Here is a 14321-nt window from a genome sequence, read left to right as displayed (position 1 = left end):
CCTGATGTGGGGCTGCATCGCAGAACCCTGGAATCACGACCTGAGTTGAAGGTATTCTCTGAATGGACTGAGCCACCCAGGACACTAGAGAGAGAGAATCTTAAGCAGACTCCCTGCTGAGCATGGAACCCAGTGTGGGACTTGATCTCATGATCCTGATATCATGAACTGAGCTGAAATCAGGAGTCTTTGATTAACCAACTGAGCCACTAAGTCACCCCTAGATTGCGATATATTTTTTTATTTTTTAATTTAATTTTTTTATTTTTTAATTAATTTATTTATTTGGCAGACAGAGATCACAAGTAGGCAGAGAGGTAGGCAGAGAGAGAAGAGGAAGCAGGCTCCCTGCTGAGCAGAGAGCCCAATGCGGGGCTCGAACCCAGGACCCTGGGATCATGACCTGAGCCGAAGGCAGAGACTTTAACCCACTGAGCCACCCAGGCACCCCGAGAAGATGACTTTTGAGCATAGACTTGATGGGGGTGCTGGAGTTACCCTTGGTGATGTGTTAGTCATAGGGTATCTGAGGGAAGCATTGAAGGCAGAGGAAATGGCTAGGGGAAAGGTCCTAAGAGGTGAGCATGCTTGGCATGAGCAAAGAGCAGGGAGAAGACCAATGTGGCTGGACTTAGGGGAGAAGAGTAGAAAATGAGATGATGCCCATAAGGAAATGGGGAGCAGATATTGTAGGTTCTTGCCAAAACTTGGGTTTTTATTCAGAGTGAAATGGGGAGCTTTTGTAGGGTTTTGTTTTGATTTTGTTTTAAATATTTTATTTCTTTAGAGAGTGTGCACACCTATGCAGGAGCGGGTAGGGGCAGAAGTAGAGGGAAGAGAGAATCTCAAGAAAATTCCACGCATAGCATGGAGCTGATATGGGGCTGGATCTCACAATCCTGAGATCAGTACCTGAGCCAAAATCAAGAATTGGATACTTAGGTGGGCCTGGGTGGCTCAGTTGTTAAGCATCTGCCTTCTGCTGGGGTTACTGGGATCAAGCCCTGCATCTGGCTCCCTGCTCAATGGGAAGCCTTCTCCCTCTCCCATTCCTCCTGCTTGTGTTCCCTCTCTCACTATGTCTCTGTCTGTCAAGTAAATAAAAAAATCTTAAAAAAAAAAAAAAAAATTGAGTACTTAACCAATGGAGTCAACCAGGCATCCCTTTGATGACGTTTTTAGCCGTGGAGGGATGCGATGGTACTTTATTTAAAGGATCTATCTGGATGCTCTTAAGAATAGATTGGTGGTGGGGGTGGGGGGGCATCGGGTATGGGTCCCTGGCTGACTCAGTAGAGCACAAGACTCTCTTAATTTAATCTCAGGTGCTTTGAGTTCAAGACCCATCTTAGGTGTGGAGCCTACTTTAAAAAAAAAAAAAAAAAGATTTGGTTTTGGGGTTTTTTTTTGTTTTTTTTTAAAACCCTTGTGTCGGGGGCTGACTTTCAGTAGATCCCAGCGGGGAGCTGCTCTGCTGTGTTTGAAACTCCCCAGACCCAGAAATCAGGTAGTCTAGGAACTTTTGAGCACCAGGTTCCCCAGGAACCTGTGGGTGAGGGGGCGGACTTTTTTTTGGCCACGCCCACTTCCCCCAGGAGGAGGGACTCTCCGCGCTGGACCTTGGTCCACTCTGGGTTGGGGAGCAACGGGTGGGTATAAATTCTTGAGGGTCAAAGGGAGAAACAGGAAATTGATGAGGTTGGAGACTGTTGTAGTTACCTAGACAGTATATCTTGGTAGCTGTGACCAGAGTGATAGCAGTGAAAGCAGTGGAGAGTGGTCAGATTCTGCTGTATTTTGAAGGTGGAACCAATAAATAGGGAAAGCTGCAGAGGGGGCAGGCTCGGGAGCAGGGTTAGGAATTCATTTGGGGGCATTGTGTTTGTGCATCCAAGTAGAGATGGTCAGTAGACAGTTGGATTTGCAAGTGTGGGTGTCAGGAGAGAGGTCCAGGCTGGAGATAGAAATTTATGGGTTATCAACATGTAAATGGTATATAGGAAGAGAAAGGACCATTGGCCATTAGACATTCAGAGATTGGGAAGAAGAAGAAAAACTAATTGGGAGAAAAAGCAGAACTATATAGCAGAGTAAGGTAGGAAGAAAATTGGAGTATGATATGAAAGCCACTTGAAGAACATGTTTCAAGGAAGAAGGGGAGTGATTCATTGTGTCAGATGTTGCTGGTAGTTCTTATAAAATGGGGACTGACCCCTGGATTTAGTAGTCTCTACATCTCCTTCATGTTACTTACAACATTTGTAATTGAACTATTGATTTTATAACTTGGTTAATGTCTTTCTTGCTAGAATGAAAGTTTCTTAAAGGTAGAGATAGTATCTGCTTTGTTCATTTTATTGTAGTCCTTGTAGACATTCAGTAAATATTTGATGAATTAATGAATGTACAGTATGATTACTTTCTGCCTAGCTCCAAAATAGACATTCTGAACAGAACATTGCATGACCATGGACATGGAGGACACCACCAGGATTGACGAGAGAAATCAGTTCACTTCCATCATCTTTGCTGTAGCTTTGAGATGTTCACTTTAGAAGTTTTACTAAACATCTTGGAACCATTGGTGGTATTTGGGGCCTACACTTGATGGCACAGTAAACTGAATTTATAGTCCTGTTCCTTGTAATATATGACATGATGAATTATGTACAGGATACTTTTGAAAGAGATCGGGAGGACTGTGTAGTTCTGGTTAGAGGTCAAGAAAGGAGGCTTTCTAATAAAAATTAACAATTCCAATAGAATCCCAAGGGGATTTTGGAATTAGCAAGAAGAATTGGACAAGGCATTCCTGGCAGAGGGAACAACGAAGACTATGGTATAGGAAAAAATACCGTGTGTTTGGTGAAACTGTCAAGGAATTTGATAATGGTGTTTATATGATAGATAAATTGTGGGCTTTTTTATTTCCCACTGAACTGGAAGAACTGGGTGGAATGTTGGATAGGTGTGAAGTTGCTGTGGGGATGACTAAGCCTAGATCTTGACTACCAAGTTTAGGAGCTTGAATTTTAACTTTGTATTCAGTTCAGAGCCACTTCAGAATTTTAGAAGCAGGAGAGCAGAGGGAAAATAGGAACAGTGGAGTGATAGGGTTGCTGATGAGGTTTAAGACGTTTAATTTGGCATCTGAATGTAGGATGACTTGTGAGATATGGAGAGAGAGGCAGGAGCGCTTGCTAGGATACTGCATTATTCATGACTAAGGCAAAATGGATTTCAGAGTGTGCCCAGGCTCCTGGCTGTTTGTGAGGCTTCTATTTAAAAAAAAAAAAAAAAACAAAAAAACATGTTTTTTCATCCTAGACTGTGTAGAGCAGCTCTTTATGCTTGCTGGAACCAGAAGTAATCTCCCAACTGACAGGTGCTAAAGAGGTGAGACAAGCTTTCTTTCCAGAGGAGGAGTCAAAGGCAATGCTGATGTTTTAAGTCTGATATGTACTCTATGTTTATGTGAAAGGAAATCTGTGTTTTGGTTTTGGTTTTTAAGATTTTACTTATTTGAGAAGAGAGAGAGAGAGCATGGGGAGGGTGCAGAGAAAGGAGGGAGAAACAGACTCCCCACTGAGCAGGAAGCCTGGCATAGGGAGGCTCCATCCCGGGATTCTGAGATCATGACCTGAGCTGAAGGCAAATGCTTAACCAACTGAGCCACCCCATTTAGGTTGATTTAAGGCTCTCCTTACTGTGTGTTTTGTGCAGCATGCAATCAGGAAAATCAGCTGGAAACTATTAGATACTTCTCCATTTTTTCCTTATAAATGCTTAAGTTTTAGGGTCACCTTTAGGATTCTTGTGATCCAAGGCAAATCAGGTTTCATTAAAATTTTTGCTTTTTTTCTTCTTCAGAAATCATCAGTGAGTTTTCATTTGATGTATCCTATTGTGAACCTGCTTCTTTTGTTGTCAGTTTTATACCCTATTAGGGTAGCCTATGACATTGCAAAACCTTTGTTGAAAATAACACTGACTTAGTTCCTGATTTTGAGCATCTGTGCCTTCTTTGTATCGTCGGTAGAAAGATTACTGAAGTAAAGATAGGTTGTTTGGGGAAATCGCTCTTTGTTCTTAGGTTGTATGTATGTGTCTATACATAGGAACACACACAGCACATGTACACATCCATGACATATTCTTAATTTGGAGTTTCTAAAAATTTTTTTACCATTCATATAGTCTATATGAGACTAAAGTGTGTGCATACGCGTAGAGTTTTAAGATGCACTGTATTGAAATTTTTTTAAAGTTTGAGTAATCTCTACACCCAACGTGGGGCTCAAACTCATGACCTGGAGATCAAGAGTTGCATGCCTTCCTGACTGAGCCATCCATCCAGGCATCCCTATAATGAAATATTTTTAGAAAAATTGTATAGTTGGGGTGCCTGGGTGGCTCAGTCAGTTAAGTGTCTGACTTGATTTCGGCTTGGGTCCTAATGGTCCTGAGATCAGGCCCCATGTTGGGCTCTGCACTGGGCATGGAGCTTGCTTGAGATTCTCTCTGTCCTTCCCCCTTGGACCCTCCCCCCACCTCTGTGCATGCAGGCGCTCTCTCAAAAAGAAAAAGAAAAATTCTGTAGTTTATGGGCGTGAGATAACTGAACTCTAAGAATGTTGGTTACCAAAGTATGATCCTTTAGTTTCATTAAGATCCTGGCTCTGAAGTTAAGCTGTGTTTGAATGCTAGCTCCTGTAACCTTGGACAAGTTCTTTAACCCCTTTGTGCGGTGAGTGCTCTCTTCTATAAAATGGGAATAATAGTAGTACGTACCTCATAGAATTCATTCAGGTAACTTATGTAAAGTATGTAGCAGCATGCCCAGCATAGGACGCACTTGATAAATATTAGCTGCCCTTTTAAATTTTATTTATTTTTTAAAAATATAAATTTAAATATAAACATAAAATTTTTTAAAAATATAAATAAATAGAATCTTATTTTTTTAAATAAGATTCTATTTATTTATTTGAGAGAGAATGAGAGAGAGCCAGCATGAGAGGGGAAAGGTCAGAGGGAGAAACTGACCCCCTGTTGAGCAGGGAGCGGGATGCGGGACTCAATCATGGGACTTCGGGATCATGACCTGAACTGAAGGCAGTCGCTCAACGAACTGAGCCACTCAGGTGCCCAGCTGCCATTTTTTATTAATAAGGTATCACATCAAGAACAAAACCAGATCTCTTGAACTATTGGTTAAGCAAAAATTTTCTTCGTGGTAAAGGAACTATAGTTATAAGGTAGGGATATATTTTCTGACTCGGTGCTTTTAGGAAATTGCCCAAGTTAATTGTGCTGCCTTTGAAGTAGGGTTGTATGCTAGAATGTCTTCACCATGAAGGCAGGAGCTTTTATCTGTTTTATCAACTCATTTGTCCCCAGTCCCTACAGTCATGCCTCACTTAGAGTAAGTACTCAATCACTATATGTTGAATGAATGAAAAGGGGTTATTGGCTCACAAAAGCTCTAAAGTTTTCATGTTGTGGACTGAATTATGTAAGTTATTCCAATATGTAATGATTTAAAATGATGGTTAACAGTGGTATGGAGAGAACTTTAAATTACTAGAGATTGTTTAAACAATCTCAATTTAAACAAGTTGACTTTTTCATTGTTTGAATATAAGCTAAAATATATGTAAGTAAATTGAGATGTTACTGTTCACAGTTTTGACAATGTATAATTAATAGTGTACAATGAATGGTAGACTTTCAAATTACTTCATAAAAAAACAGAATTTAAAAATCATATGCACCTAAAACAAGGCTCAGTTGGTGAAGCGTCTGCCTTTGGCTCAGGTCATGATCCTGGGGTTCTGGGGCTCCCTGCTTAGTGGGGAATCTGCTTCTCCCTCTCCCTCTGCCCCTGTATTCTAATAGAGGGGGTAAGACAATAAATTTAAGGAATGAGGTCCATATTTAGAGACAAACTGAGGCCCCATAGAGGTTAAGCGCCTTGCCAAAAAGCAACATAGTTGGCATAAAAATCCCACTGACCTTACTGCTCAGTGCTTTTTCTGTTACATCTTTCTGACTTTCTTTGAAGAATCATATGCAAATTCTTGAGCATTCTAAATCAGAAGCCTAATTGAATTTTGCTGTGAGTCTCACAAAGGAGTTCTCTTTTATGAGGCAGTGTTGTGTAGAGTAAGGATTGTGTGTTCTACCCAGTTATGTCAACAGAACATTTGCCAAATCCCGGAAGCTCTCTGGTTCTTGTTCTCATCACCTGTGGAATAAAAAGATCAGCTGCCTTGTTTGTTCCTTCCACAGTCTTGTTTCATTTGGAGTTCTATGTGTGTGTTCTCTCCGCAGCCATCCACACCGCTGCTATGGATATGCTGGGAGGATCTGGTATTGAAAGCCAGTGTAGAAAAGTTGATATCATTGCAGATGCTGCCTATTCAATTTTTAAAAAGCCAAAGAGTTTTACTGGAAACTTTATTGTTGATGAAAATATCTTAAGAGAAGAAGGAATAAAGAATTTTGACATCTATGCAATTAAACCAGGTAATGCTTCCAGTTTTCAAAAGTTTTTAAAAGTAGTGATGCATTTTTCTACATGTCCTGCAAGGAACACACACATGCTTTGTGGGCATGTTTGTGTAATCGTGAAGCTAATATGTTCTTTTAAAACCTATCCTCCCTATGAAGGGGAAGACCATACCAACACAGCTTCAGAAAGAGAGAAAGGAAAAACTGAAGTGAATTCAGGCCTTTTTAAGTGATGTACAGATACAGAAGGCATATCAGCCCTTTCCAAATCTTGAAACTAAAAATGAAAATAGGTTTTTGTTTTTGGGTTTTTTTTGCTTGTTTGTTTGGTTGGTTTTTTAAAAGATTTTGTTTATTTGACAGACACAGCGAGAGAGGGAACACAGCAGGGAGATTGGGAGAGGGAGAAGCAGGTTTCCCGTGGAGCAGGAGGGATCCCGATGCGGGGCCGGATACCAGGACCCTGGGATCATGACCTGAGGCAGACACTTAATGACTGAGCCACCCAGGCGCATCTGAAAATTGGTTTTTAAAGTTGATCTTAAAGGGCACCTGAATGACTCTTGAGCAGCTCAGCTAGAATCAGAACCTGGCTCATCTTCTCCCAAACTCCATGCTTTTTTTTTTTTTTTTTTAATATTTTATTTATTTATTTGACAGAGAGAGAAGTCACAAGTAGGCAGAGAGGCAGGGAGAGAGAGAGGGAGAAACAGGCTCCCCACTGAGCAGAGATCCCGATGCGGGGCTCAACCCCAGGACCCTGAGATCATGACCTGAGCCGAAGGCAGAGGCTTAAACCACTGAGCCACCCAGGCGCCCCCAAACTCCATGCTTTTAATCCCTAAACAACTCTGCTTCCCTCACAGGACTGCTGTGAAGGTTTAAATAAATCATGTATATAAAACTTCGCTGGGGTTACCTGAGTGGTTCAGTTGGTTAAGTGTCTGCCTTCAGCTTTGGTCATGATCCCAGGGTCCTAGGATCAAGCCCACATCGGGGTCCTTTCTCTGCAGGGAGCCTGCTTCTCCCTCTCCCTCTGCTGCTCCTCATTGCTTTTGCTCTCTCTCTGTGTCAACTAAATAAGTAAAATCTTTATAAAAAATTAATAAAAATAAAGTTGATCTTAAAATCGGAGTAAAGACTTTATTTAAGGATTAGGTGATAGAGGAGTACGTCTCTATGAAAACTTTCTAGGAATATGGACTCTTTCCAAATGTTTTTCTCAAAAGTACAGTCTCTTAGAGTAGCTAGCTTACTGCTGGATGGTGAAGGCAAGTGAACACAGTCTGCCTTTTGCCAAGAGTGTGATTCGAGAAGTTCTCAGAAGGCCCCCTTGTTCAGAAATCATTCTTCCTCTCTACAGTTGGAGGTCATGGTGGTGATGATCAGGCATTCTTACTTTATGTGTAAAACATAATCTATATTAAATAATAGACAGTATAGGGGTGCCTGGGTGGCTCAGCGGGTTAAACCTCTGCCTTTAGCTCAGATCATGATCTCAGGGTCCTGGGATCAAGCCCTGCATTGGGCTCTCTGCTCAGCAGGAAGCCTGCTTCCCCCTCTCTCTCTCTGCCTGCCTCTCTGCCTACTTGTGATCTCTGTCAAATAAATAAATAAAATCTTTAAAACAAACAATAAATAAATAAAATGATTTTTAAAAATAATAGACCATCTAGCCGTAAGCGGGAGTTCTCTTTATTGGTTGGTGCAGAAGTGTATTCTAAATATATTCATTAGGTTGCACTTGCACGTGTTTATATTTGTGTCATCCCTGTCTGTCTCTTCAGTTTGAACTGAATGAAATAGCTCTTTACAGTTTTACAGAACAGTTGTTGTTGTTGTTTTTAAGATTTTATTTATTTATTTGCCAGAGAGAGCGTGGGTGCACAAGCAGGGAGAGCTGCAGCCAGAGGGAGAAGCAAGGAGCCCAATGTGGGACTCTGTCCCAGGACCCTGGGATCATGACCTGAGCCGAAGGAGACACTTAACCCCCTGAGCCACTCAGGCATCCCCAGCACAGTTTTATATACATGATCTATTTCACCTTCACAGCAGTCCTGTGAGGGAAGCAGTGTTGTTTAGGGATTAAGAGCATGGAGTTTGGGAGAAGACGAGCCAGGTTCTGACTCCAGCCCAGCTGCTCACAAGCTGTGTGACTTCAGACATGTCACCCACTTTCTCTGAGCTTCACTTTCCTTTTTTTTTTTTTCAAAGATTTTATTTATTTATTTGAGAGAGAGAGAGAGAATGAAAGAGAGAGCATGAGAGGGGAGAAGTCAGAGGGAGAAGGACTCCTTGCCGAGCGGGGAGCCCAATGCAGGACTCAATCCCCGGGACTTCAGGATCATGACCTGAGCCGAAGACAGTTGCTTAACCAACTGAGCCACCCAGGCGCCCCTTCATTTTCCTTACTGGTAAAATTAAGGAAACAATAGCTTCCATACAGGATTTTTGTAAGAACGAAATGCAATAATGTGTGTAATGTGCTTGGCACGGTGCCTGGCATATGACACAGTTGCAGTAGTCAGTAGTTAATATTTACAGTAGAAAAACAGGCTCACAGAGATTAGTCTTTGTGTAAGAGTACTCAGCTAGTAAGTGGCAGAACCTGAACCAGATCCAGGTCTTCTGGGTCTTGGGACAGTATAACTATCAGTTTAGGTTTTAAAGGCACAGAGTCATTGTGTACAAAATCTTAAATTTGATTTAAGATTAAAAATCCTGTTAAGTGCTGAGAACATAAGATGAATAGGCACTTTGATAAGTGGATGTAATTAAGACCAATGCATTCCTGACCTCCATTTTTTTTTAATCTTCTGAGAGGGAGAGAGAGAGATGGGAAGCATGTCCTTCTTAATGAGGAATCCCCTTCTCTCAGGAGGCCAGGTAAGAAACGAGTCCTGAGCACTTTGGAGGGATGTAGGACAGAAGGTTTGCATGCATAGATGAGGGGGCAAAACCTTCTGGGAGAGAAGTTGAGAGCTTAATATAACAGGTGGCTCTTTGTTTGGATCTTAGAGATGAACTTTGCCATAGAAGAAGAGGATAACTTGATGATGAGAAAAGTATTTTAGCCTTGTGAAAGTCAAGTAGTCGGACATTTCTCATGCACTGGAATGACCATTACAACAAAAACAGAATGTTCATTAAACAGGTGTTAAAATCTTTTTTTTTTTTAAGATTTTATTTATTTGACAGAGATCACAAGTAGGCGGAGAGGCAGAGAAAGACGAGGAAGCAGGCTCCCTGCTGAGCAGAGAGCCCAATTCGGGGGGCTTGATCCCAGGACCCTGAGATCATGACCTGAGCTGAAGACAGAGGCTTTAACCCACTGAGCCACCCAGGCGCCCCCAGGTGTTAAATCTTAATGTATTGATGTTGTCATAGTAACCTGAGTATTTTTGGGGTCGATTTTCCAGGCCATCCTTTGTTACCAGATTTCTTCTTAGATGAACACCCAGATGCAATTATCAAGAAAGTGGAATCACATGGTAAGATGTAGACCATATTTTATGTAGGAAAATAAAGATGCTAACTATGTATTTCTTTCAGAATATAAAATTGGACATTTCTGCCTTATGCTTTTAAAACATTTTGTAATTTAAACTAGACAAGTAGTATGTGGGCTTAATTAATTCAAGCAAGGAAGGTTGTCTTTTCCTTCTCCCAGGAAGAAGTTCTTAATAATGTTCTTTTCATATGATTTTTTTAAAAACTCTAAAAAGAAAACAAACAAACACTTTTTAAGGTTTTATTTCTTTTCCTTGGCACTGTTTTTAGGTATTTCATGTTGATGTATTATTTCATTTTGAGGAAAAATGTGTCACATCAAAGTACACCTAACACCATTCTCAGAGTTTGTGCTGTGTGAGTACTTCAGGGGAGAAATTAACTTCAAAGGAGCTTTTGGTTTTACTTTATTTTGTTTTTATAATTGGTCCAGAGTTTAGTCTTTGTGTTTGACGTTATGCCACTGGCTTACTGAAAGATGTCAGAAGAAACATTCTTTAACAAATACCATTGAGAAGAATCTTTCATGCTTTATTAACAAAAATAGTTGTGTTTCTCCTGGGTCCTTACTTTATTTTTATCTTCTAGACACTGCGAATCTCCTAAGCCATCACAGATTCTTTACATGGCTGCTAGAAAACTTAAGAACAGATTTCCTCTATACCTTCATACAGATTTATAGAACCTTACACTGCAGTGTTTTTAGCGCCAAACTTTTTTCTGGCTTACTCTTTTCTATATTTTTTCTTTGTCCAAATTTTTGTAGATATTTAAGAAATTACTTAATAAAAATGGCAGCTTTCTTTTATATCATAAAAAACTTGAAAAATATACATCTTACAAAGTCTGAAAGAGTCTAGTCTTCAGGTTAGGCAAGAGCAAAATCCTGATTTTTGCTCATCACCTTAACATTGGATGTGAGCTTATTGAAATTCCAAATTTAAATTAACAAGAGCCACTTATTGATCATGTATATTCAGTTTGTTTTTCAAAAAATATTTATTGGGCACTACTGTGTTTCAAATACTGTTTTAAGTCCTTTGCATTCATTGTCCCATTTAACACTCATGAGCCTACAAGGCAAGTATTATTATCTTCATTTTAGATCTGAGATCATGCAGGTAGCAGAACCAAGATTTAAATTCGTAGTTCTCTGATTGCAAAGCCTGTAACCTTAACCAGTAGATTTAAATTCCTTGTCTAACTCTTTAATATGTAAAGTCCTTTTAAATTAGCATATTTCCCCCCCCCAGTAATCTAATTTATTAGCTGTTAGGAATTGCTATCTCATAGACTAAGTGTGTAGTTGCTGTGATCAGCCCATTCTCTCCCTTGGGTCATAATGACATAGGGAACAGAATCATAATCAGAAGGTTATTTCATGACTGTGGAATCAGAACAAGAGAGGTTAGATAAGTAAAATGTAAGATAGATGTTTATTAGCATCGGATTTCAGTAGGAGTGATTTTGCCTGTGGGATCAGAGTATGTCAAGTGCATTAACTGCAGTCCATATATCCATGTCCACACGAGGGATGCTCTCATCCTTGAGGTCGCAGTACTCCCATTCCTTCTGCTAAAGCTTCTCTTCCCATATGATGCTGGAGAGAGCATTTGCTGCTGTGGCTCTTTTTTTTTTTTTTTTTTTAAGATTTTATTTATTTATTTGACAGACAGACCAAACAGAGATCACAAGTAGGCAGAGAGGTGGGCAGAGAGGGAGAGAGAGAGAGAATCAGGTTCCCCACTAAGCAGAGAGCCCGATGCGGGGCTCGATCCCAGGACCCTGAGATCATGACCTGAGAGGAAGGCAGAGGCTTAACCCACTGAGCCACCCAGGCGCCCCTGCTGTGGCTCTCTTTTCCCTCTTCCTCATTCATGCAATTCTATTCAATATTTCCTATTGATATATTAATGTATTTATATAGGTAATCGTCCAGTATACCTGGCCTGGGACCTAACATCTCTTTCAGGTGATTATTTAGTCCATATGCACATCCGCTGTATGTTGACTTCACACATGTGAATCCCTCATTTCTCAAGTGAGAACAGCTCACCTTTCTATTTGCTCATCCTGTTTGTACCTTTTCTGGTTATTTGTGCTGTGTATGTTTGTTTTATATAATGTGTTTGTAACTATGAAGTATAAACTATGCACATATTTTAATTTGTGTTTTTTTCTCGTATTAAAAATAGTACTGTCATGTTTTCATTGATTTCCCCTCCTCCTACCACCCTAGTGCAACACAGGGAGCCCACAGAATCTTGTTTGTTGGTTCAGTTTATTTTGTTTTTGTTTTACTTTAGTTTTAACATTAATTGCTTCTGTTCCTCTTTTCCAGTTGTTCTGGGTTCTCCCCAGAAACGCTAATTCTTTGCCTGGCTGTCTTTTTACTTTACCCTGTAGTTATCACCATCTTTTAATATTTCTATCTTACTGTTCTTTCCTTCTGCATTCTGGGAGACCTTTTCAAGGTTGAACTCTGTATTACTGCTAAGACTTTTGACAGGGTGCTTGGCTGGCTCAGTCGGTAGACCGCGTGACTCTTGATCCGTGGGGTCGTGAATTGAATCCCTATGCTGGGCTTGGAGCCTACATTACAAGAAGACTTTGGACACTTTCATCTTTTCGTATGGCCATACTTAAAATAATGTTTAATTTTGGTGTTGTACTTTTTGTTTCTCATGTTCCCTATTTCCTTTTTCATTTTATTCTGTTCTTTTCATCCTGGCCAGTTATATATGACCCTATGCCCCTGTTTCATAGAGTTCTCATGTGGAGGAATCCTTGTGGGATTAATAATCCTGGTAAATAATAATAGTAATTAGTAGTAAATAATAGTAAATAAGCATAGTAAATTATTTTTAGAGATAGATTCTTTTTTCTTCAGGATAATTTTCCTTTACGTTGTGGTACATTGTTTTTCATAGGCATCGGGTTATTGTTTTCCCCTGTTAATTCATCTTCATATTAGGAGTGATCGCTAGAGCTAGTAGAGCCAGGTGACAGAGATGCATAGATTGCTTTTGGCTCCACTCCCTGTCCAGCTGGTGGAATTCCTTTCTCAAAGCTGTAGCTTCTCTTGTGGTACCTGTTAGGCCTGTAGCTAGTGCCAGTGTGCAAGACTGACCCGGGACCTTCTTTTACTTCCTACTGTCCCCTGCATTCCCTGCTCCCAGGGTTCTTCCTCTCCCCACTTTCACCAGTAATGCTTTGAGGCATTACTTTCCAGGATGAACCACTACCAAGGCTCCCTCTACTATCTGCTCTGCCAATATTTGGGAGCTACAAGCTTTGAAATTGGATTTGAAAGATGGAGGCATTCTTAAAAGATGGCATTATATAATAGAGGGACAGATCCTAATCTTCTGGCTGGCACAAGCCCAGAGTCTGGTCCCGTGGTTTAAAAATGTAGAAACCGGGGCGCCTGGGTGGCTCAGCGGGTTAAAGCCTCTGCCTTTGGCTCAGGTCATGATCCCAGGGTCCTGGGATCGAGCCCCGCATCGGGCTCTCTGCTTGGCTGGGAGCCTGCTTCCTCCTCTCTCTCTCTCTCTGCCTGCCTTTCTGCTTACTTGCCTACTTGTAATCTCTGTCAAATAAATAAATCTTTAAAAAAAATAAAATAAAATAATAATAAAAATGTAGAAACCTGTTTTCCTTGTTTAGGTGAGCAGAGCTATTCTTTCTCTGAGATCTTCCATGAAGCAAAGTATAGGCAGTCCTGTGTTCTTAGGCTGACTCTGTCTACCTTAGAGTTGCTGAACATTTCTTCCTAGGTTCTGACAGTAGATTTTGAGTCTAGGTGATGTTTAGTGTCTTGTTCACATGTTTATTCTTAAGTTGTGAAGTTAGAAGAATCTGTGACAGGGGCTGCTAGCCATGTATCTTTTTTTGTTGCTGTTGTTACTGAAATGTTCTGTCTCACTGTAGTCTGTTGATTGTACTTTTCAGCTATACTACTGATTTCTTTTTTTGTCTCCTGAGGTTTTATTTTCTTGTGCAAAGTCATCACACCATGTCTGAATATTCCAGGTGATAAATTATGCAATTTACGTAAAAAACTTTACACTAAAGTTTTTGCTGTGGTCTCCTTGGCACCACAGGCTTCTAGGGGCCGCTTCCCTGATCTAGGTGATGGTGACATGGTATATTCACTTACTGATAACTTTTAAAAAGTTTATTGAAGTACAGTTGATGCAGCATATTACGTTAGTTTCAGGTGTACAACATAGTGATTGGACATCTCTTTACGTGATGCTGAGCTCACCACAAGTGTAGCTACCGTGTGTCACCATACA

General features: G+C 40.5%; 1 protein-coding gene across 2 annotated transcripts in view; it reads left to right on the top strand.

The window, feature by feature from the left end:
- HSDL2 (hydroxysteroid dehydrogenase like 2) overlaps positions 1 to 14321 on the top strand; it is a 63843-nt gene that overhangs the window by 30707 nt on the left and 18815 nt on the right. The window contains exons 7-8 of one of the 2 annotated variants that reach the window (XM_046023760.1): positions 6334 to 6528; positions 9933 to 10004. In XM_046023760.1, the coding sequence (XP_045879716.1) occupies positions 6334 to 6528; positions 9933 to 10004 (267 nt within the window). The remainder of the gene's footprint in view (positions 1 to 6333; positions 6529 to 9932; positions 10005 to 14321) is intronic. The other variant, XM_046023761.1, reaches the window with a different exon arrangement.

Source organism: Meles meles, chromosome 11 (assembly GCF_922984935.1).
Source record: "Meles meles chromosome 11, mMelMel3.1 paternal haplotype, whole genome shotgun sequence".
Taxonomy (NCBI): domain Eukaryota; kingdom Metazoa; phylum Chordata; class Mammalia; order Carnivora; family Mustelidae; genus Meles; species Meles meles.
The sequence above is the reverse complement of the archived record's forward strand: the minus strand, read 5'-3'. Positions and strand labels throughout refer to the sequence as shown.